Consider the following 22177-nt stretch of genomic DNA (forward strand, 5'->3'; position numbering starts at 1 on the left):
TTGTGAATGACATTAGTTAGAGTCCACACCACTGGCACACTGAAGAAGGGTATGCTTAAGAGCACAATGTGAAGTATTCCAACACCAAGCGCATAGGTCAGCCAGATCCCTCGACTGTTCATCACCCGAGTGTTTGGGTTCACCTCACTGTGTGCCACACCCACATTCATTCTGGTCTGTGGACAGAAAAAAAAAAAAAAAAAAAACCAAAACAATATTTCACTTTGTTGTGCCATTTATACTCATTCTTTGTAATTTATTTTGAACAGTTACCATTATAATGTTATTAAAGAGTCAACTTTCAACATCTGATATCCAGCTCATCAGGTGGAGTCACGCATCTCTTTTACTTTAATGCATCTGGAGATTGAACTTTTACTAGTTTTTCTGTCTTGGTAGTTACTGTCTTAATAATCATTTGTGGCCTTATGCAATTATTACAGGGGTTTCAAATGTCCATTCAATGACTGTGGTAATATCCACTGATCTGGCATTGACTTTTAAAACAAGCTCTGGATTCTACAATCCTGTAATAGTTTTAGGAACACCGAAAATGCCAATTTTATTCACTATAAATAATGTACATACAGTATCTGCAGTTACAATAAGCCTTTGACCTTAACTATAAGAGTGCACCATTTACAATTTTCTATATAATAAACCTTTATTTGAAGTAGAAAATGATACCACCAAAGTATCACTGTAGCACTTTGCACTCCCTGCAAGTCTGAATGTGATAACAAGAAAAACATCTTGTGTAATCTTGTTGAACTTTGGCCTCTGGCACACTTTCAGCTGCCAGACTGGATTAAAGAAAGCGAACAAAAGCTTAATTTGCAGTCATTAAAGGAAATGATCATTTAAATTCCACATTCCCAACCAACAAAGCCTGATGCATGCCAACTTTAAACTGTCAGTTTCCCTATTTGACCAGCAAAATGACCTTTTGGTATTTAGCAATTGTTAAAAATACGTAAAAGTACCAGTGTGGATGAGGACACAATCTTTTAAAGACTCTTTACCTAGTTTAATCTAAGTTTCTGTCTAAATTCACATGTGGCATAGCACTGGGCCATATGACTGTCCACTGCTACTAATCTAATGTATGAAGCTATCAGCTACATTTGGGATACTAGTGCTCATCTCAGTCCATAGACAGAGATTCAAAGTTGATACCTGAAGTAAGACACATATGGTCTGATAACATATCTAATACCAAGACCATTTACTTGTCGAAAGTAAGTATCTGCAACGACATGAATTGCTGAGACAACTGCAAAAGAATCCTTAGACATGATTTAACTAAAATTAGACACAAATAGTAGTCACTGGCCTAGGCTATTTTCTGATTTAATTTTCGTGGCTGCAGCAAACTGCAGGGCTGTTAACTCACTAACAAGTACATGAAAGCAAATTGGTTCCCTGTCTTAGTGGCTTAATGTAAACAGATGTTATCTATTCCATAATGTCTGGCATGCCTTAAAAAGTAGATGTGTATCCCTTAGACATGTTTTCGTTTTCAGTACATAGCCCGAGCCAATCTACCACTTCGTAAACCAAGTTGGTCAGCGTCATTGCGTAAACAAGAAACGTTAAGTTATGTGGTTAAATGTGTGAAATAAAACACCCACAAATCCAGTGATAAAGACTTACAGGTAGTAGCGAGCAGTAGAGGTATTTATACAGACGAGATGCTGTGGAGAGAAATGCTTTATCCTCTTGTTGATGTGAGCAGCTCCCAGGCGCTGACGGCACGTCGCAGACTGACCCGGGCGGAAGTAGACGTTGTTTCAACACATCAACAGGAGGTATTTGATGCCCTAATTTGACCTTTCAGGCTTAGGCCTGCACCCAAAAGTCCTACGTAGCAGGTGGCTATGTTAAGCTTTAGATTTCATTGTGTTTACAGTTAGGGTTAGTAAGAGCCTGACTGTGTTTGGTTTTGGCATGGCAATCCTCCCGAAAGCTAGGTGTCTACGTAGGCTGACAAAAGGTTGTACCCGTTAGCTTTAACTCAGGGTAAAATTTGCGCCCGACTTATTCGCGAACCCGCCCTCTTGTCACTTATAACCAATCAACGGTTAAAGGAGGGGGCGGGAATCAAGTCGTTTCCGCCGTGTGGCTCGTGTCTGTTGTTTATGACAGATTCGACGGGGATTGTAGTCAAGGGAGCCCGTGCAACTCAGTAATTACCCATCACTATATCTAACGTTAATATTCAGTTTAATATGAGTTTGTAATTCTTTTTTAATGTACAGGGAATTAGGATTTTAATTGCAAGCTAACCAGTCAACGCAGACCAAATAAGTTGCAGAGAAGTTAGCTTACGTTAGTAAAGTCAACCTACTGTAAAACGCCTTTCAAGCCATTTTATCAAGGTGTTGACCGTGACATGACTTTCTTTAGTATTTAAAATGTTTCTCACTTAATTATGTCTTGACTGAAAGAAGACAACTTGATTGTTTCGTCGAGCAGTGGACTAGCATTAGTCGCTACAGTATCAGTGAGCAGTTGAGAGGTCATACCAACTGGTAGCTCTTATTTGTAACATTGATATATTATTTTCGTGATCAACGGATAAAAATTGGTATTTTTAACATAAAGAATCCTTGTGAACCCAGAAATCAAGATTTGAATCTGTTTTTATCAAGATCAAGCTTGCTAATGAATGCACACGAAAAGAGATTTGTTTGCCTCACATAATGTTTTTATGTTTTAATGTCAATTTCATTTAGGTTACAAGTGTGCTGCACATGCAAGCTATATTGGCAATTTATTTGTAGTGCAGCTCACCTATGTACAGTTTGTTGAAATCACATGCTTTTAGATTCATACCCATGCCTGTATTTTAGTTCTCTGCCAGGAGAATCTTGTGAAATTGGTTTAACATTTTTTTGGTGTCTGGGCAAGATCGGTTGAACATTGGGCTCAGATACATTTTTGGACCCATAATCAAAACATTAACAATAACAACTATGTTTGGTTTTAAATAGCTTTTTCTTAACAGTGTATGTGTGTGCCATTTAGTGGGAGACATGATTATGTTTGAATGCCCTTTCCTTCAATTTTCTTGTTTTGTTTCTACATTTGAAATTTTCATTCAGGGATGTGTTTTGGAGTTTGTGAAGCCACAGATCTCACAAAAAAAGCATTTTTCAAGATTTGTTCTACCCCAATGCCATGCGGTTGTTATGAGTCAACAGCAGAAGTACCAAACTAAAACCAGACTTTTCTCTAACAGATACCTGGAATCATGAAGCAGTTGCCTACAGATACTGTGCGGCTGCTGTCGAGCACCCAGGTCATAACATCGGTGGTGAATGTTTTGAAAGAACTGATGGAAAATTCCCTAGATGCTGGGGCTTCAAGCATTGACATTATACTGGTACATTGTCTAAGTTACAGACTTTGGAATAAGAAAATGATTAATGGTATTGCCTGTAGCAGAATTTGGTCAGTTGCCCTCATCAGATGTTGTTTTCTTGCCCATTTAGCAGTAACCTTGTTGTATTTGTTAATACAGTTTGCAGTTGCACTGGTAGTCTACAGTATCTATCAACTTCCCCATTGCAGGAGAACTATGGTTTGGACCGGATCGAAGTTCGTGACAACGGCCTTGGAATCAAAGCTGCAGATACCTCTGTGATGGCCATGAGACATTTTACTTCAAAGATCTCTAGCCATGAGGATCTGCAGCGTCTAGAAACATACGGGTTTAGAGGAGAAGCACTGGGCTCCGTTTGTGCTGTGGCCGAGGTGATAAGTATTGAATAACTAACTGTAATTCTTAAATGACGGTCACATCAGAAGAAAGGAAGGCAAATGGCTAACAGAAGTTAATAATAAATAACAGAAGTTATACATAGTGATCTACAACTTGTATACATGTAGTAAACTAATAACAAAGTTCATGAAAAAGAAAACAATTCATCTCACTCATGCACACATTTGTAATATTTTAAGGATAGCATGACTCTTTCATTTATCAGTATATATTAAGTATCAGCTATACATCCTGGTTTATTGCAGTCTATAAGCTGGAATGATGTCTTATGCTGTTTCTCTTTAGGTGGCTGTCACAACGAAGACAGTGGAGGATGACATCAGTACCCAGTACACGCTTAGCTTCACAGGGGAGGTTGTTTCTCAGAAGCCGTCTCACTTGGGTCAAGGCAAGGCACCAGTAATTTAATCAGTCTTTTAGTGAGCAACAAAATCAACTGTTTTTATAATGTTTAGTAAATGTTCAGAAAAATGTTGAGATGGAAACTTTGTAAATGCTATGAATTCATTTCTTTATCCTGCTGAACTGGAAATGGTTGCCATGTCACTAACCGATTCAGATACCAATTTAAATATTATTTACTAGATCCACCAGCAGTCACATTGTTTTTCGACACTAAATATTCCTTATGGATTGAATGTAGACTGATGGGTTAAAAATATCAATTTAATCAATTTAAAATTAAATCTACAACACAATAAAGTGCAAAAAGCGAAGGGGTATGAATACTTTCTGAAGCCACTGTTGGCCATTGGGCCTTAAGACAAATTCATTTGCTGATGAACAAATCCTGATTGGATACAGTTGACTTTTTCAGTTTTTGACAATGTAGATAGTATGGGTATACCTTTTAAGAAAACATTTTGTTGTTTGTTTAGTTACTGTGAAAGTTTTGAGAAAAATGCACGCGTTGACAAGAGTTTTGGGCCCATGGTGGCCAGGTAGATCTGGTCCACCTGCATCCTTCAGCCTTTTGTAGGAAAAGTAAATGTTATGTCAAAAGCTGTTGCACACCTCTATTCTTCTGTGTTTTACAGGTACAACGGTGAGTGTACTGAAGCTTTTCAAGAATTTTCCAGTGAGAAGGCAGTACTATTCTTCCACCAAGAAGTGCAAGGAGGAACTGAAGAAAGTACAAGACCTGCTGATGGCATATGCCATTATAAAACCGGACCTGAGGCTCACGCTTGTTCACAATAAGGTCAGGAACTTCTCCTCATGCTTTAGTTTTAACCAAGTGAGGAGAAAATTTGTGTCAACTTTTTGAATAGTAAATAATTGCAAAGTACAGTATGCAAAGTAAAATTTACTATGAAGGCTAATATCTAATTTTTAAACCATCCTATCACCAAGCAGGCAAACAACTTGTCTTTTAAAGTGTTATGCAACGCAAAAACTATCTAGTGAGTATCAAACACTGACTTCCTTTGGGCTTGTAAGGTGACTGTAAAAAGTTTGTAGTTTCATATGTCACAAAGAACGGCAGCAGCAGTCACCTTGGCTTCATGTCAGTTACGACTGAATTTTTTACAATAGCAAAATGTATCAAAATGTCCTTTAAAATTCCTGAAACTAATCCTGCAGCATAAACCGCTTCTATGCTGTGAGTCTGCAGGATCAGTGTGTTCCAAGCAGTCATCAGTTCATCAAAATATGACAAAATACACTGCTGTGTCGCACTATTGTACATCCAAAAGCACTACCTGAAGCTGTTTGTTATTGTTTGGGACTTACTGAGCATATAGATGGACAGCAGAGAAGTGGATTATGCTTTAGGAGAGGTGTGAGGAATTTCTGTGGGCGTTGCAGTGGTTCTTGTCTTCTCTGAAGACTCAAACAGTTCTCCATTGAAATCTATTGCAACAGAATTAATTCAGGCCTTTAAAAGCATAGGTGAAGCTGCTGAAAATACAATTTTTTAACAGTCTTTTTAAGCCTACAGCATGTACAGTATGCTCAATCAAAAAGTTTGTTGCTGGTGTATGGTTTTAATTTTTTACCCTACCTACAACCAAACTTAACCAATGGGATAACAACACATTGTTTTACCGGTGATGTAGTCTGTCCTGAAAAGTGACTGTTCATACAGTAGGTATTCCCACACACACAGCAACCGCTAGGTGTCCTCATTTGTCTTAAAATGACCGAACATCACTGGTTCAAAGGCCTTTCCAGTTTCTGTGAATATGCCCTGAGTATCTATTGTGTAGTGTCATATTTGTGGCAACATCAGTGATAACAATGATATGTGTAAAAGCACTGAACACCACTGGAAGTTTACATGCTCTGTAAGATTAGTGCCCAAATAGGAACTACATTTAGATGTTAGAGGGAAAAAAGTATGCTTGATTCTTGATTCCATTATATTTTTAGTCCTCGACATTTTGATACTACTACTACTTCTGCCACTACTAACAATAATAACAGTATTTTTATTTTTAAACAGATATAGATATTTTTCTTGAGCATTATACTTAATACATGACTCAGTTTAACAATTATGGGCTAAAGGATAGTTTGTACCAACTGCCCTTCATCAAACAATGAAAAATTTAAGAACAGTAATAACAACAAATGGAAGATTGGGGAAAATACAAGAACTGTTTCAAAAGAATTTCATCCAATTTCACATTTCACTCGTATGATAATGTGAAATATTGCAAGAATGTAAAATGTAAATTGTCTCCTAAGCTCATAGTTACAAGGTGTGCACTGCCTCATTTGATGGTAGAGTTTGGTGTTTGTGCCTCTTTAAAGTTGTGCCTCTGTCAAATGTGTAAAGCCCTTAAACAGAAAGTTAAAAAGCATATTCAGAGGCTTGTCTGGTAAATTATTAATCAAACACAATCTTGAAGACAGAAATTATCTTCAACCTCCTGTTGTTTTGTTGTCAGGACTAATGCGCGTCAGTGAGCTATGAAATTGTTATGTGTGATGGAAAATATTCATTTGGCTTATGAAACACTTTAGAAACACATCGACTAAATATTTTATAGAGTGAACCAGACTAAGAAACCTGAAAATTGCCTATGCTTTCTCTGCTCTAGTAAAGTTCAGGTCATTAACTTTTTTAGAAAAACATGTCTCGAAATCATACGCATACCTGTGACTATTAACGAGTAATTGTAAGTCAGAAAACTGTTTTGATTTGTGTGTGTGTGTAGTTTTTAAAGGAAATGTGGGGAACATTAGTCTGTTTATTAATTGAGTTGTTTTTGGATGCACAGAAAATATTCAACTGCTGGAGAACTTTTCTGAATCGTTAAATGATACGTAAATAATTTGCATACAGTAGGTATTCATCAGACTTTTTAACTAGTTATAAAAACATTGTTTGTAGCTTTTAAAGTGGGAAATATTAATAACCTCAAAACATACAACCTGACCTGATCACAGAAACACTTAGAATTTTCCATTTGTTTATTATGGCTGCAACTAAAGATTATTTCATTATTGATTGATCCAATCTTTTAACTGTGTTTTCTATTTATTATCTAGTCCCTGCAGTTTCAGAAAATTGTGAAAAATCCCCATCACAATTTCCTTGAGCACAACATGACTTCCTCAAATTGCTAGATTTGTCTGATCCATATTCCAGAACCCAAGGATATTGAATTAACAATGGTATAAAACAGGAAAGCAGAAAATCTGCACACCTGAGAAGCTGGAATCAGAGAGTGTTTGGCATTTAGTTGATAAATAACTTAAATGATTAATAAATTTTCAAAATTGATAGACAAATTAATCAATCAAGTTTTCATTTCACTTGTATAATTGTATTTACTAAGGACACTTAATAAATGTGGCTTTAGGATCCCCTGTTTTTTTGAAGTGTTAAAATTAAACGTCATCAAAAATCAATATTAATAAATAAATAAGAGTAGATATTTAATCCTTAAAAGGAAGCAATGAAACACTCGTAACTGCTAAAAAACTTCAGTCTATAACTGGGAATCTTGCAAATATCAATGTAATACTGCACTGTGCAGTGTTCAAGGAGATGCCAGACAACTCCAGTGCAACAGCCACAGATCTGATTTTACTAAGTAATATGTGCGTACCTAATGTCAGAGCTGTTCAAGGATGAGTATCTCAATGTTTGCCCCTGCATGCTATTGTGTGCTACTGGAATAATACTCTATACTGTTACCTGCAAGCAGAAAGGAAATAGTGTTCTATTTTGAGACAAACAAACACAAATATTAAGAACAACAACTCATAATGAAGCAAGTATTATCGTTTGAGTTTACAACTGTTGAGAGAACAATGAATTCTGTCTGTAACGTGAAACGTATGACTAGATAACCCTGAACAGGAGTAAATCTACAATATACTGTATGTCTTAAACCAAAGAAATGCTTGGGTTGTGGCAACATCCCTAAAATGCTAATATATCATTACAGCCACACCTCGACTACACAAAGAATAGTAATAATAGTCATGATTTTTCTTTCCATCATTAAAAAATGTGACTCTTGCAATAATGATAGTTTAGTGTTTTTCTCTTGCGTGGCATTTGACAATGCCCATTACAAAATGGAAACAGCAAAACAATGACTTGATTGTTGGTTGACATAGTTCAGAATAAAAACTAACCTAAATGTAGCAACACACATAGCAAAGCAACGCATCATGTTCCACAATATCCAGGTTTGTTTACATAACTTTGAAAAGATTGATCATAATTTATCATTGACTGAGCCTTCAGTCATTAGTGATCATCAGACTTATATACAGATTGCTTGTTTTTGGTATGAATAACTAAAAGAAAATTCAATTCTTTTGGTTTTAAGCATGCTTTTAGACGAGCTATTTTTGGTTACTTTTTATCACCTGAGCCGTACAGGGTTGCATACTTTTGGTGTACACAATAAAATAGCCAGTTATTGTGTTTTGGTTTGTTCCATTACATAAGATTAGATTAATCAGGGTGGAATTATTTAGCAGTTGCCATTTCCATCCCTTACACTGTTTCAGACCACAGCTAAGTGTAACAGTCAGGTGCCTCAAACACAAATATGGCTGACTGTGAACTCTGATTTGGCTGATTATGACGCCTGAGTAAGTTGCTGAACACAGCTGCAGGCTTAACCCCAGATTCTGTTTCAGGCTGCAGCTAGTTTGTACACAGAAGTGCATAGGTGGCGTGGGTCATGGAGGGGCCACACGACCGCCGTATAAATTTCACAGAAATCCGTTTTGAGGTTGTCAGGTTAGAGTAGCAAATCCATTTTGCACAATCAGCACTCAGTTGCCCCTATCTTCTATCTCCAACTCTGCTATTTGGCTTGTGTCGTGTTTCACAGCTTTTTTCAAGAACTGTTTACAGGAGTGATCCGTTTACATGTGCCAGATTGTGTATTTAATAGCTGAGATATGCCCAGCAAGAGGGCGCATGCTTGTAGAAATCAACACCCAGTAGACACAAACTACATGGATGTCAACAAATTTTGTACCCAAACCATTTTCTGATCTGACATGATCTTTCCTGTCAAGTTTGCATCAAATGTAATCTTTTTTTTTTTTTTTTTTTTTTTTTTTAATTCTTATGTAATATTTTCTAAAAATTATATAAATTGGTTAGGAGGAAAATAATTATGGGTTAAGTTAATTACGTCCTTTAAATGTACCTTAATTTGATGATGTGTTGTAATCCCTTAACAACACAGCTTCTATTTACATTTTGTCGTCTCAAGTGTTTTCACATCAATAGTCTTTATGTAGTCACAAGTAGCCTTGGGCTTGAGGTTGAAATAATGACTTAAGAATCACAATTGTTGTCATGGTTTATTTTTTTATGTTAATTTAAATACCCATTCATTTTTACTTTGGCAAGGACTGCTGTGCTGTATCTTTCATATTCTCAGCCCTAAATTTTGACATAAACTGATGTAACCAATCTTTGAACATTACAACTGCTGTTGTTTTCCCTTATTGCTGAATAACTTGACAAACAAAATAAATGAACTCCGGAAATATATTGGTGGCCCAGTTACTCTCTTGACAGGTGTTTATGCAGTGTGATTCGCCTGATGTGGATTCATGGAAGTTGACTGGTGTCATATTGTTCCAGGTGGTGGTTTGGCAGAAGGCCAAGGTGGCCGATCACAGAAGTGCCCTCCTTGCTACACTGGGGCCCAGCGCTGTTGCCAACCTGCTCCCTTGCCACCATCACCAAGAGCAACCAGAGGTTAGTTAAGGGGAAAAATGCAGAGATGAGAGAAAAATGGAGCAATTCTGTAAGACAAACAAAATACTTGCAGGTCTAGATAAGGTACCTGATTTGTTTGTGTGTTCTTTTCTAGCAAAAATGCGTGAATGTGCATTAGTAAAAAAAAAATCACTTCAAATTTTATAACTCAGTTTGAAATAGTTAACCCTGTCAGACTGTAGGCAATTTGCCAAAGTGTGTCATATCATCGTATGTAGGGTTCTTGTCACCGGTTTCGGGTTTCTTGGTCAACTGTTATTTTTATTGTTTCACATGGACCATTGCTCTGCTGGACAAAGTAACAAGCCCTGCAGTGAATGTGAAGAGACTACATGGAGTGCATTGCACTCTGATGGATGAGCGTCACAGGCACATAGCACGGCTGAGCTGGCACAGAGCCGCATGCTACCCCTCCCACCTCATGCACACACCTTGCACTCTTTGCTCTCATACTGTGCTCCCATGCCACTTTGCCCTTCATTATGGAGCCATTACAGCAACAATTCCATCCTAAAATTACATGTCTTTTAGTCTCATTTTCAGTCAAAATCCAAATAAAATAAAATATTGTGACATGGGGTTGAAATAATCTAATTTTACTTGTGTCAGGAGTGTTCTAGAAGTCAGTGTCTTTGACACTTTGTGACACCGATGCTCAAAAACTTAATAAGAAATGAGAAAAGAACTTGAAAACAAGTTTTACATAATTTTATTTGCATTGGAAATGAATGATGATGACGATTCAGTGACTTATTTGTTTTACTTGTTTTAGAAAGGTCTAATTATAACTGTCAATACTACAGTTAATGCCTGGTTAAGATGGATAATTTTTGCAGAGCAAATGAGTGCATGCACGTTATACTTGACTGTGAGCTAATAACCTCATCAGGAACGCCTGGTCTCAAGCCAGCAAATGTGGTCAGTTGGTGGCTGGCCAACTATTTCTTTGCCCTTTTCTCTTGAGTTCTTTCCTGATGAAGAGTGAATTATTTTTGTTAGCTAAGCTTTGCTGTGCTGATCGTAATTGAATTACTGTCGAGCGGTAACTTTCTGCTTGGTCACGGTAGGTGTCATGTGGCTCGTACCTGCTGCCAGGCTCCCAACTAATCTAGTCTGACAGATATGGAGCAGCCCTTTTCACCCCGTTTCTCTCTCATTTTCCTCTTTGTTGTTGTTATTTTGCTGCTGCACTTTGGTGCCCAGTTATGAGAACAACCTTTCACCTTTTCCTCTTACTCCCTGTAGCAATGAAAGAGAACTTTTCTCCTCTTTGTCCCCAAGACCAAAGCTTAGTGATGAAGGGAACCAGGTTGACAATTTCACCGGGGCCTCGCTTGGGGACAGTCGTAAGAGCTATTCCTCTGCAGAACAAAATGTGACACTCGTTTTTGGCAGCATGACTACACATAGCCACAGCCCTTTGGGGCCAGAGGTGCCATTCGTGCTCCCATAAAGTGACCCTAATGAGCAGAAATAGAGAGAAGCATATGTGCCGTGACCTGAAACAGCAGTTCATTTATTAACTTCATTGGCGTGCGTTGCTGCTAATAATGAGCCCTAGGCCATGTGGGAAAAAAACATAGCTATTCTCTGCTTGCAATCTGCAGAACATTAACAGCTTTCCATAATTTCTTACTAGCTTACATTCATAACGGAGTTTCAAGTGAGATTGTTCAGTTTTCTGCAGAGTCATCGATTTTAGCTCATGAGAACTCCCTCTGGTGGGATTTTAGGTGAAAGGTCATCTCATATGATACAAATTTTAATAGAAGAATATCTAACACCAGCTTGTTGCACATGTTCATAGTGAAGTCTGCATGTAGATACACATCAAAAGAACCAACAAACTAAGGCATCTCACTGCCCGTCTTTCTCATTGTCAAGCACGCCTTCCCAATTGAAAATGTAATAACAGTAGAGTTTATGTTATGTTCAAGTTTCAAAACTATTAGTTACACTATTTGTTACACCCCTGTGCCAACCAGCTGCTGAGCATGTCAGTATGAAAGTGGTGCAAAAGTATGAAGCTGTCATTTCAGAAAGCTTCAACCAAATTGAGTTCTTTATTACAGCCATTATTTGTTATTTAATGTTAAAATTTTCCAGTTTACCAGTTTTTTTCTGGTAATAGGTGGAAAACAGCATTTGACTAATTTTAATACATTTGATGTATGACATCCACTTTGTGTTTATCTTGTGTTGGATTATTAATATATATATATATATTTTTTTTATTCAGATCATTTTAGATGGCTTTTTTCCAAAGCCTGGAGCAGATTATTCCTCTACAAGCTCATCTAGCCCTGACAAAATGTTTATATTTGTCAACAACCGGCCTGTCCACCATAAAGATATAATGAAGGTAGAATAATTTTGGATAATTGAATGCAACAGATCTTATAGAATGAATGCTTTTTTGTATCTAACACCATTCTTTTGTCTTTTGTTTCCCTGAAAATACTATCCTGTTATGATTGTGTATTTAATCCCCAGTTGTTGCGTCAACGCTACACTGCTCAGTATCCGGGTGATCCAGCCCGAAATCGTTATCCCACCCTCGTGCTTAAAATTACCGTTTCAGCCTCTTCAGTCGATGTCAACCTGACACCAGACAAGACCCAGGTTCTTCTTCATAACAAGGTAGCTTTGAAATCCAAGCTTAGTTGAAATCAGTTGAATATGTATTGTATTTGGTCAGAATTTGATCAGACTTAGCGATGACTGGAGAAATAAAACAAAACCCTAGCCAGGAAGATGTAATTGGAAATTAAACTCTGTGTACCATCTGTCATCATTCTTACATTTAGGAGGCTGTGCTCACTGCAGTAGAGGCATTGCTGGTTTCTCTCTATGGCTATCAGCCTGGTACTGAACCCCAAGCTGAGAAGCAGCTCAGCCATGAGATGTCTCCCTCGCCATCTAGTCCTTTGCAGACTGATGCTTCACGACTTGTCATTCAGCGAAGTGTAGAGATGGATGACAGTGTCAACAACCACGATGGCAACTTCCTTAAAGAAGCACTTAAACACAGTGACACATCTCTATCAACACCAATAAGCACTGATGCTTCACTGGACCGCCAGACCTCAAACAGCAGCTCTTCATCTTCTATAGCAGAGGACTGGATTGTCAAACAGATCCCAGCCGAGCTTGAGTCCAACTTTTCTCTTTATGATGATGAAATGGCTCAGAGCTGCACTCAGACAATAGAAACAGGTTCAGCAAGCAAATCCCTGGAGAGACCTGAGGGGAATGTGGTGTCAGGGGCAGACATGAGCAAAGACCAGCTATTAGCTGAGGACTGGAGCCGGGGAACGGCTCTGACTGACCCCTTGTCACGAGAACCCCTGCAGCCCGTCAAAATCCATCAATCCTCAAAGCACAATCATTCTGACTCAGATGAGTTCAAGAGTCAGAGCAGCTCAAACAAAAAGATGTTCAATGCCATAACAGAGAAGCGGGCTGCTCTGACAGCCTACGACCTGATCAGCAACCGTGCCATGAGGGCACCACTGTCTCCTGCCTCCCTGTTCGAGAAGGAGGCCAGAGCAGAGGTCCTTAGAGAGAAACCCACAGCCAGCCTACAGGATATCAGTGTCGCTGTTCACGAAAGGTGGAAAAATCTGAGGGAGGAAGACCGTAAGAAGTGAGTTTCCAGACCTTCACCTTTCCAAGCAGTTGTTTCCATTTCTTGTTATTTGCAAGGCAGAGAGAGAGGGGGGAAAGTTTGACCTGTCATTTGCGTGTGAAAAGCTGAGTCTGGAAATTTTGTTGATATGAGCTGTGTTTGTAATTTCCAGACATTTGTTCCTAATAGGGAGCTAGGTAGACACCATTTTCTGCAGTACAACAGGTATCACTAATGATAAAATGTCCTGTATTCAGAAAGTATTCCATCTATCCAGAGATTTCTATCCAGAGATTTCTCATATGTCTGTTTGTGGCAGATTTTAGTTAATACGTATTCAACATTAAATCCTTTAAGATTGTTTTTATTTCCTATAATTACAGTAGTCCCTAAATATAGGCATTAATAATGACACTAAAATAGGATATACTAATTTAATTGAAATTGACTGATATGAACTGTATTTACTCATTTGTAATTACAGACTCTAACATAAATTCAGTATCTAAATCTCCTGTCTCCAGGTTCACACTAGTCTCTTTGTCCATTTAAAAATATCACCTACACTTACTAAATAAGTGGTATCAGGAGTGCCACATAGTTGGCTTGTCAGGAACAGGGTTGGCGCAGAACAGATGGAGGTAATGAGTGTTTGTGTTTGACCCTTGCTCCCTCAGAGTTAAAGCATTTACATTAATGAAGGTAAGACAGGAATGGAGTTATTTGCAAAAAAAACAAACAAAAAAAATAACAACATGGTGGTCAGATGAACAGCATTTTTTGGTAGAATAGTGCATTATTCACCAGGCTCAAGGTGTGTGTTTGCCTCTGACTCAATTCTGAGATCTAAGCACACAAAATATTTATAAAATCTTGCAGTTAGCAGGTCAGAAATCACAGCACAACGCACAGGCCATGTGCAACTCTTCACTTTTTCAATCAGTTGATTGTATCAAAACCGCTTCTGAAATATAAACACAGGTAAATCTCGGCACGTGGTCATTAGTATCTTCTAAAATGGTCCAGATGCACATGGAAATGTCAGTAAAAGAAAGTACGAACTGTGCTACCTTTTGATCTCTATCCTTTGAGCTAGCATCAAGGAATAATACCATTATACTGTGCTGAAAGCGCTTTAACCCAATTATGTTAGATTACTGCCTACCAATTTAAGGTAATTGCAAGGTTGGAAAATGTGTGTCACTAGTACTAGTACGGGGTCTTATATAAGGTATGGAAGAGTGTATGGAAAAAGTCATCTGTTTAGAATTCTGCCTTGCTGTACTGCTGTCTTAAACATGAAATAAAATGTGGCAAGTACGTGGCTCCTTTCACCTCCACTGTTAAATGGCACACCACTTCTAGGAATTATACTTACACAAGTTCATGAAACAGGTTATTTGAATAATGGGGTGCTGAAGTGTAAGCCCTAATGCTTAACATATGAAGATCTATGGAAACATGAGTTGGCAATTTTGCTGGGGAAACCACAGTATGTATCAAATTCTCCACTTGTTCTCTCACGTACATTGGGAACAAGTTGTTACTCTATCTAAATTCTTGATTTAGAAAAAGCTGTAATATGTTCTAAGTAGACAACAACAGATGTTAGCGTAACAGCTGTGCTACACAGAAGAAATAGCTAAAGGACACACATAATGCTGGTATTATGCTTCTCCAAAGGTACAGATAATCGTCTCCGCAGACCCACTCAGAGAAGGGTGTTATGGGTTACCATCAGTCACAAGTTCCACAGATACATATTACTGTTGTTTCAACAGCATTTCAATGACCTATTTGAGTGTAAAGCAGGTCTTCAGATTAATTTGTAATGTAGTAATTTCAATCCTGTTGAAACCACTACCATAGATAACCTAGACATTAAAGGGGTACTCCAGTGATTTAGTATTCCACTTCTATAAAGTTGGGGGTCTGACAAGAGACAATGAAATAAAGAATGGTCAAAATCAAAGCAGCAGAGGCTGAGATATCCTGACTTTCACCTCCTAGTATGGGTCAATATCCAAAAAAACTTGATCGTCCAATTCCCATAATGCAACTCATTAGCCCTCAGTATGCCCACCTCCTTCAAACCCCATACCTCCTGTTTGTGAAGCAGGCTTTTAAGTGTCAAGCCCAAACCAAGATAACCCTGTTGACATCAGCAGCCCATTTAAAAAAAAAAAAAACATAAAAAATAGGGTTCGCCGTACATCTTCCAGCAAAATGCAGCTGAATCGTGCGCTTCTTAGCTTGAGGACAGCAAATTTACAGAGGACAGAAGGGACTGGAGCACATTGATTAATTAACAGCCTTTAATTGTGCAAACAGACTAACGTTTGACACTGCTGTGTCTTCATCAGAGTCAAAATAAACAAAGACATGAGGCGAACAATTATAGTCAACCTAGACCAGGTGGAATATCGATTGAACAGGATTCAAATCTATTGAATAATTAATCATATTACTGACATCATCAGCCCAGTTTTAACCTACATGCTTGGGCATCTTTTTGTGCTACAAATCACCACCTCAGTGCATGCTGGATTGCCAACTTGGAACTGATTTAATAACAGAAGGTTGTCACTGCTGTTATAACTGTAAAAGATTTGGTTGAATTCTGCAGGTATGAGGACAAGGCAAAAAAAGACATGGAACACCATGACCAAATGACCAAGGTGGCCTCTGCTGAGGGCCCCAGAGAACCGAGTGTGAGCACCCCAAGGAGCCATGTGCGCAGCCAGAAACGCAAGGCCCCACTGTCCAACCAGCAGCTGCTGGACGAGCTCTTCTCTGCACAGCCCCAAAAAAAGATGAAGAACCCTGCAACTAAGCCCTCACAGCCCCTCCCCTGCAGCGTGGCTGCCCTTCGGCTGCAGCTTCAGCGCCTCTCATCCCAGCGCAGCACAGCACCACGGGGCCTCCGTCTTGTAAACCGACTGGCCTCTCAGAGCGCCTGGGTCATTTTATGTGGTCAGAGGCTCATGTTGTTAAACCCATTTCGAGTGGAAGAAGCCTTGCTGTTTAAAAGACTTCTAGAGAATAATATACTTCCAGCAGAGAGTCTGCAGAACCCTATACAGTTAACAGATGGGTAAGGTATCACTCACCTCTCACCAGCAAAATGCCAACCCTGACAGTTGTTTTGCTTGTGGAAAACTGCACACTCATCCAATTTCTTTACATACATATATGTTGGAGACTGCTTATAAGACAAACAAATCCCAACCCTTGGTTTCTATTCAGGCTTATCTAATGTATGAAAATACACTGTTGTATGTTTAACATCTACTTTTCTCTCTTTTCTAGAAGTCTAGGGGGAGCTGAATATACTGACGCTTTGTGCAACATGGAAAAACAAAGCCCTGAGCTGAACGGACAGGCCCTCCTCTCTGATCCTAGGCTTGTAGCTAATGGGTTTAAAATCAAACTCACTCCAGGTACATTGTAAATAAAATTTTGGACCGTAATGCTGTTGTATGAGACAGACCAATATGTGTGCAACTGACTGAACATTCATCTGCTTGTTATGTGGCATATGTCCTTCTGAACCTGATAACAGTATATAGTACTAACAGTCCCTAGACAAGGGCACCGTAGTACAACATGGAAGTCTACAACACCCAATCAATCAGAAAACAAGGCTTTCCTATTTTTTGAGTCATGCTGTTTAAAGGTCTAATGGATTGTTTAGTTTTATTTAACAAATGTTGGAACGATTTGCCCTCACTAATGTCATAGTTCACCAGTCACTTAAAAATGTCAAACGTACAGTCCCCAGTAACTGGATTACAAGCAATTATTTCTGACAGAGTTTCTGTGTATTGGATTAGTTGTGGATAAGACAAAATAGTCCCATTTCTTTAACAAATTCGTCCATCATGAAAAATAATGAATGCTGAAATAGAGAAACAGGATTTTGTAAATCATGACAGAACTGAGATACAGGACCAGACAATGTAGTATGTTTTTTGTAATTACAGGCTTTTTCTTCTGTAATGGATCGTGACAAGATTAATAACTTCGATGTGTTCAGAAATTACTCAGATCAATCTACACTCAGTACCATGACAATGACAAAGTGAAAAAAGAATTTTAGAAAATTTTGCTGATTTATTAAAAAGGAAAAACTGAAATATCACATTGACATTAGTATTCAGACCATTTACTCAGTACTTAGTTGAAGCACCTTTGGCAGCAATTACAGCCTAGAGTCTTCTTGGTTGTGACGTGATAAGCTGTGCGCACCTGGATTTGGGGATTTTCTGCCATAATTTTCTCTGATCCTCTCAAGCTCTGTCAGGTTGGATGGGGACCATCAGTGGACAACTATTTTCAGGTCTCTCCAGAGATGTTTGATTGGGTTCAAGTCAGGGCTCTGGTTGGGCCACTCAAGGACATTCACAGAGTTGTCCCTGAGCCACTCATGTGACTGTGTGGTTAGGGTCATTTTCCTGTTGGAAGGTGAACCTTTGGCCCAGTCTGAGGTCCTGAGTGCTCTGGACCAGGTTTTCATTAAGGATATCTCTGTACTTTGCTCGACTCAGCTTTCCCTCAACCCTGACCAGTCTTTGATTGAGGAGAGGCTTCCATCCGGCCACTCTGCCATAAAGCCCAGATCGGTAGAGTATTGCAGTGGTGTTTGTCCATCTGGAAGTTTCTGCCATCTCTACACAGGATCTCGGGAGTTCAGCCAGAATGACCATCAGGTTCTTGGTTACCTCTCGTATCAAGGTCCTTCTCCCCCAACTGCTCACCCAGAGCCGGGCTGCCAGCTCTAGGTAGAGTCCTGGTTGTTCCAAACTTCTTCCACTGAAGAATTATGGAGGCCACTTTTTTCTTGGGAACCTTCAGCCCACCAATTTTTTTTTTTTCTAGCCTTCCTCCAATCTGTGCCCCCGACACAATCCTGTCTCTGACCTCTGCAGGCAGTTCCTTGGACCTCATGGCTTGGTTTTTTTCTTATATGCATTTCCAGCTGTGAGACCTTATGTAGACAGGTGTGTGCCTTTCCAAACCATGTTCAGTTTATTGAACTGACCACAGGTGGACTCCACTTGAGGTGTAGAAACATCTCAAAGATGATCTAGAGAAATAGGATGCACCTGAACTAAATTTCAAGTGTCATAGCAAAGGGTCTGAATAGTTATGACAATGTGATGTTTCAGTTTTTGCTCTTTCATTTAAGGGAATTGAGTGTAGATTGAGGGAAAAAATGAATTTAAACGATGTTAGCATAAGGCTGCAACATGACAAAATGTGAAAAAAAATGGAGGGGTCTGAATACTTTCTGAAGGCACTGTATACAAGGAGTGAAGTTTTTCAAGCACATTTCTGGTTCTAATATTGGTGGGTCTAAACTGACAGATTATTCTGATAATTACATTACACATCAGTGTAGTTTACCCATGTATATGCTGCAATAAATAATGTCAAATGGAAGGGTAATGCGAATTATGTAAAAAATAAAACAGAATAAGTTCCTTAGTTCAACGTATTTTTTGCCAACTTCTTCATCATCATTGTGACATTACATCTCTGTTCGCTTGCAAAAGCTATACAGTGTCCTGTGAGTGTTGGTTGTTTTTGTTGCTGGAATGGTTCACCTCAGTTGACACTGGCTCTCTGCCCAACAACATGGTCTCACAGTAGGTTTGTACCCCAGTGTGCAGGTGATGAGAATGGTTGCCCTTTAAGAAATTCTAGGAATTTTCATTTGGCACCGCCTGCCTCGGTGGGTGTGCATGGGACTGAAGGTAGCACCGTATATAAGATGGTTTCATTGCACAATCTCTCATCTTTGGTTTTTCCTAGGATTGTTGAAAATATGTAGTGTTCATTTTCTAAAATTTGTTTACAGTTACTGTCATTTTATAATTGAAAAAAATGATGTATAAAAACAACATAAATATGCTGTTATTACAATAAGGAAATTTGTTACTGTCAGTTATTGCTCTCTTCATAAATTTTCAATAGCGAATGTACTGGACAAGCAGTCTTGCATAGGCAACACAACCGGCATAGAAATGTTCAATAATATTGCAACTGTCTCTGCATTTCCAGTTTTTATTTTTTACCTTTCTGACTTCACTTTGCATCCAAAGTCATGTATCAGAAATATAAATTGTCCATGATTTGCAGTATTTCCTCATGAAATGAGAAGCCATCATTCATCCACCCTACAAGACAACTTCCTTCCAGTCTGCTGGGGCTTCTATTAGTCATTTAACACTCCATTTGGCCCTTAGCATGTTTAACTTGGTCATGAGTCCGGCCGTAAACCACAATATTTATTTATTATTCTTTCCTGGAGATAGTAGTAGTGTCTGGAATATATTAATCCTTTTTTTTTCTGCTTGTTTTGGCCAGGCCCCACTTCAGCCGAGAGACATCTGGAAGTGACAGCAATGGCAGACTGCGTGCCTTTCCTCGGTGTGGAGGACCTCAGGGAGATCCTGACTGCAGTTCTTCACAGGAAGGCCAGGACCGTCCAAGAGTGCAGACCACTTAAAGTCACAAACTACCTACAAGTGAGAGATGCTATGAATGGAGAATAAGAATGGCATCAATGAAGTGTTTTGTTTTGTTTCATTAAGTATTTGAATTGTGACTTTTCCCTCACAGGGGGAAGCAGTACGACTTGCCCGTCAGTTGCCTTCGAATTTATTCAGGGAAGATGTAGAGGAAACCCTTCTACGGATGGAACAGCAGCTTGGTGAGAACAGCCGGACCTGCATCCATGGACGACCATTTCTCCAACACCTATCTGACCTCCCTTCCACAGACCAGGAAGCTAAGGCTCTGCTGAGGCCTTTAGAGCTGTAAAAATGTAGACCCCTTAATGAGAAAACACAGCAGTGCAATACGAAACAGCTGTTTCATTTTAATGCAGCTGAGTATTCTCAATGCAAGCTACCGGCTTTGTTTCCATTCTCCTTGAAAGATGTTCAACTTTGTTACAACCAGAATATAGAAATAAACAAAATTTTCCACCTTTTGTGCTTTGATCAAGCATGTAATGCATTTTGTGAACCTTGAGTAAGTTCATTTACATATTTGTAAGGTATCAATCGAAGAAAACAGCTTTGAACTCTTCGACTGGCTCAGAAAGTCTTGAGGAAAGTAAACAGGCAATGTTATTTCAGCATCTACTGTTGTATGGTCATTTGAGCAATTCACTTGATACTAGAGTCCTAAGAGTCCTATCATAGATCTGTTTTATAAAAAAGCTGGTAAAGCTCTCTGAAACCTTTTTTTTTTTTTTTTTAAATATCTTGTCAGGCATTTTACTACCCATAATTCTTTTCACTCAGTTATTGCCAGCTACTCAGCCTTTAGTATTGTCAAATACATGTATAATATCCCAGGCTGCATTAAATGCTTAATTTGATTTGAGATTTGAGATTTGCACTGTAAATTCAACCACAAAGTTTTACATATCCCTGACATTGCCCTAACTTGTAGATCTGTTCTTAAAAAGCTGGTAAAGTTTTCTAAAACCTTTTTGTAACATCTTTTGTAAGGCATTTAGAAATTGCTTCATATCTATAAATATACAAACTCATATAAAGAGATTTCTGCTGTCCAAAAAGGCGTAGTCTGAAGCTACAGCTTATAATGCCTACCCTTTTAACAATACATCATGTCCAGCCACTAAAGGTAACATCAAACCTTAAAACAATCGAAACAAAAAAAAAAAAAATCAATACACATCATGTTTAACTTTGAAAGGTATCATTAAAAAAATCAAAACAAAACAAAAACATACACATTTTTAAACTCACTGAGTGTTTTACATGTTTCCAGTTCCTCACTACAACTGTTCCATAAGTTCACTCCTTTGACTGAAAGATGTTGTTTTACATTAGTCCTCACTAATTGTGTTTTTTTTTTTTTTTTTTTTTTTGAACATATGAATTCCTCAAATCATATAGACCTTCTCTCTTTTTAGCCAACGTTTGGATTATTAGCATTATTCATCACGTTCTTCGCAACAGACACAATGAAACGCTCTCATTTCAACACTAGTTTTGTCAGTCAATTAATGAACGTGAGCCAGAAAGTACAGGGATGTTGAGACATTTTTTGTATCGTACCAGCTATGGCTGTTAACAATTTCATTTAGCTTTACATGATCCATTTTCAACTGATTTGATTTACTGTATTTTTAGTGTTTTGGTTTTATAGAATGATTTCTTGCATAGTTTGCATTTTCTTGGATTAACAACAGCAGTATTCAGAACGCAGAGTGACATCTGATTCCTTAACTTGATTGCAGTCCAAAAGCCAGAGTATCCTACTACTTCTAAGCCTCATTGTGGCACCATTGAAATGGGTATTGGCAAGCTCCACGCCAGAGATGTACAGTGTGCCAGCTACTACCCATAATTCTTTTCCCTCAATTAGTGCCAGCTGCTCAGCCTTTAGTATTGACAGATACTTGTATATTATCCCTGGCTGCATTAAATGCTTCAGAGATTTGCACTGTAATTTCAACCACAAAGTTTAGCAAATCCTTGACACTGCGCTAACTTGTAGTGGTGCCACTTCCTAA

General features: G+C 38.5%; 2 protein-coding genes across 6 annotated transcripts in view; one reads left to right on the forward strand and one right to left on the reverse strand.

Annotated features, from left to right (window-relative positions):
• The window catches only part of ormdl1 (ORMDL sphingolipid biosynthesis regulator 1), a 4345-nt gene extending 2587 nt beyond the window's left edge, over positions 1-1758 (reverse strand). Inside the window, exons 1-2 of the mRNA XM_040148439.1 lie at positions 1654-1758; positions 1-176 (exon numbers count right to left, since the gene is read on the reverse strand). The exon at positions 1-176 is cut by the window's left edge and continues 4 nt beyond it. Of these exons, the coding sequence (XP_040004373.1) occupies positions 1-170 (170 nt within the window). The 5' untranslated portion in view covers positions 171-176; positions 1654-1758. The remainder of the gene's footprint in view (positions 177-1653) is intronic.
• On the forward strand, positions 1692-21250 carry pms1 (PMS1 homolog 1, mismatch repair system component). Of its 5 annotated transcripts, none has more exons than XM_040148431.1 (13): positions 1692-1808; positions 3242-3385; positions 3574-3756; positions 4070-4172; positions 4822-4985; positions 9858-9974; positions 12235-12357; positions 12489-12635; positions 12803-13641; positions 16250-16717; positions 16936-17063; positions 19993-20153; positions 20248-21250. In XM_040148431.1, exons 1-13 carry the CDS (start codon positions 1692-1694, stop codon positions 20446-20448), a joined length of 2895 nt encoding a protein of 964 aa, XP_040004365.1. In that variant the 3' UTR covers positions 20449-21250. The 5 variants fall into 5 exon arrangements, with proteins under 5 accessions (XP_040004365.1, XP_040004363.1, XP_040004368.1 ...); XM_040148429.1 differs by having other exon boundaries at positions 16933-17063; positions 20248-21248; XM_040148434.1 differs by having other exon boundaries at positions 1802-1871; positions 16933-17063; positions 20248-21248.
• Positions 21251-22177: the final 927 nt, after the last annotated feature.

This window comes from Xiphias gladius, chromosome 16 (assembly GCF_016859285.1).
Source record: "Xiphias gladius isolate SHS-SW01 ecotype Sanya breed wild chromosome 16, ASM1685928v1, whole genome shotgun sequence".
NCBI lineage: Eukaryota > Metazoa > Chordata > Actinopteri > Istiophoriformes > Xiphiidae > Xiphias > Xiphias gladius.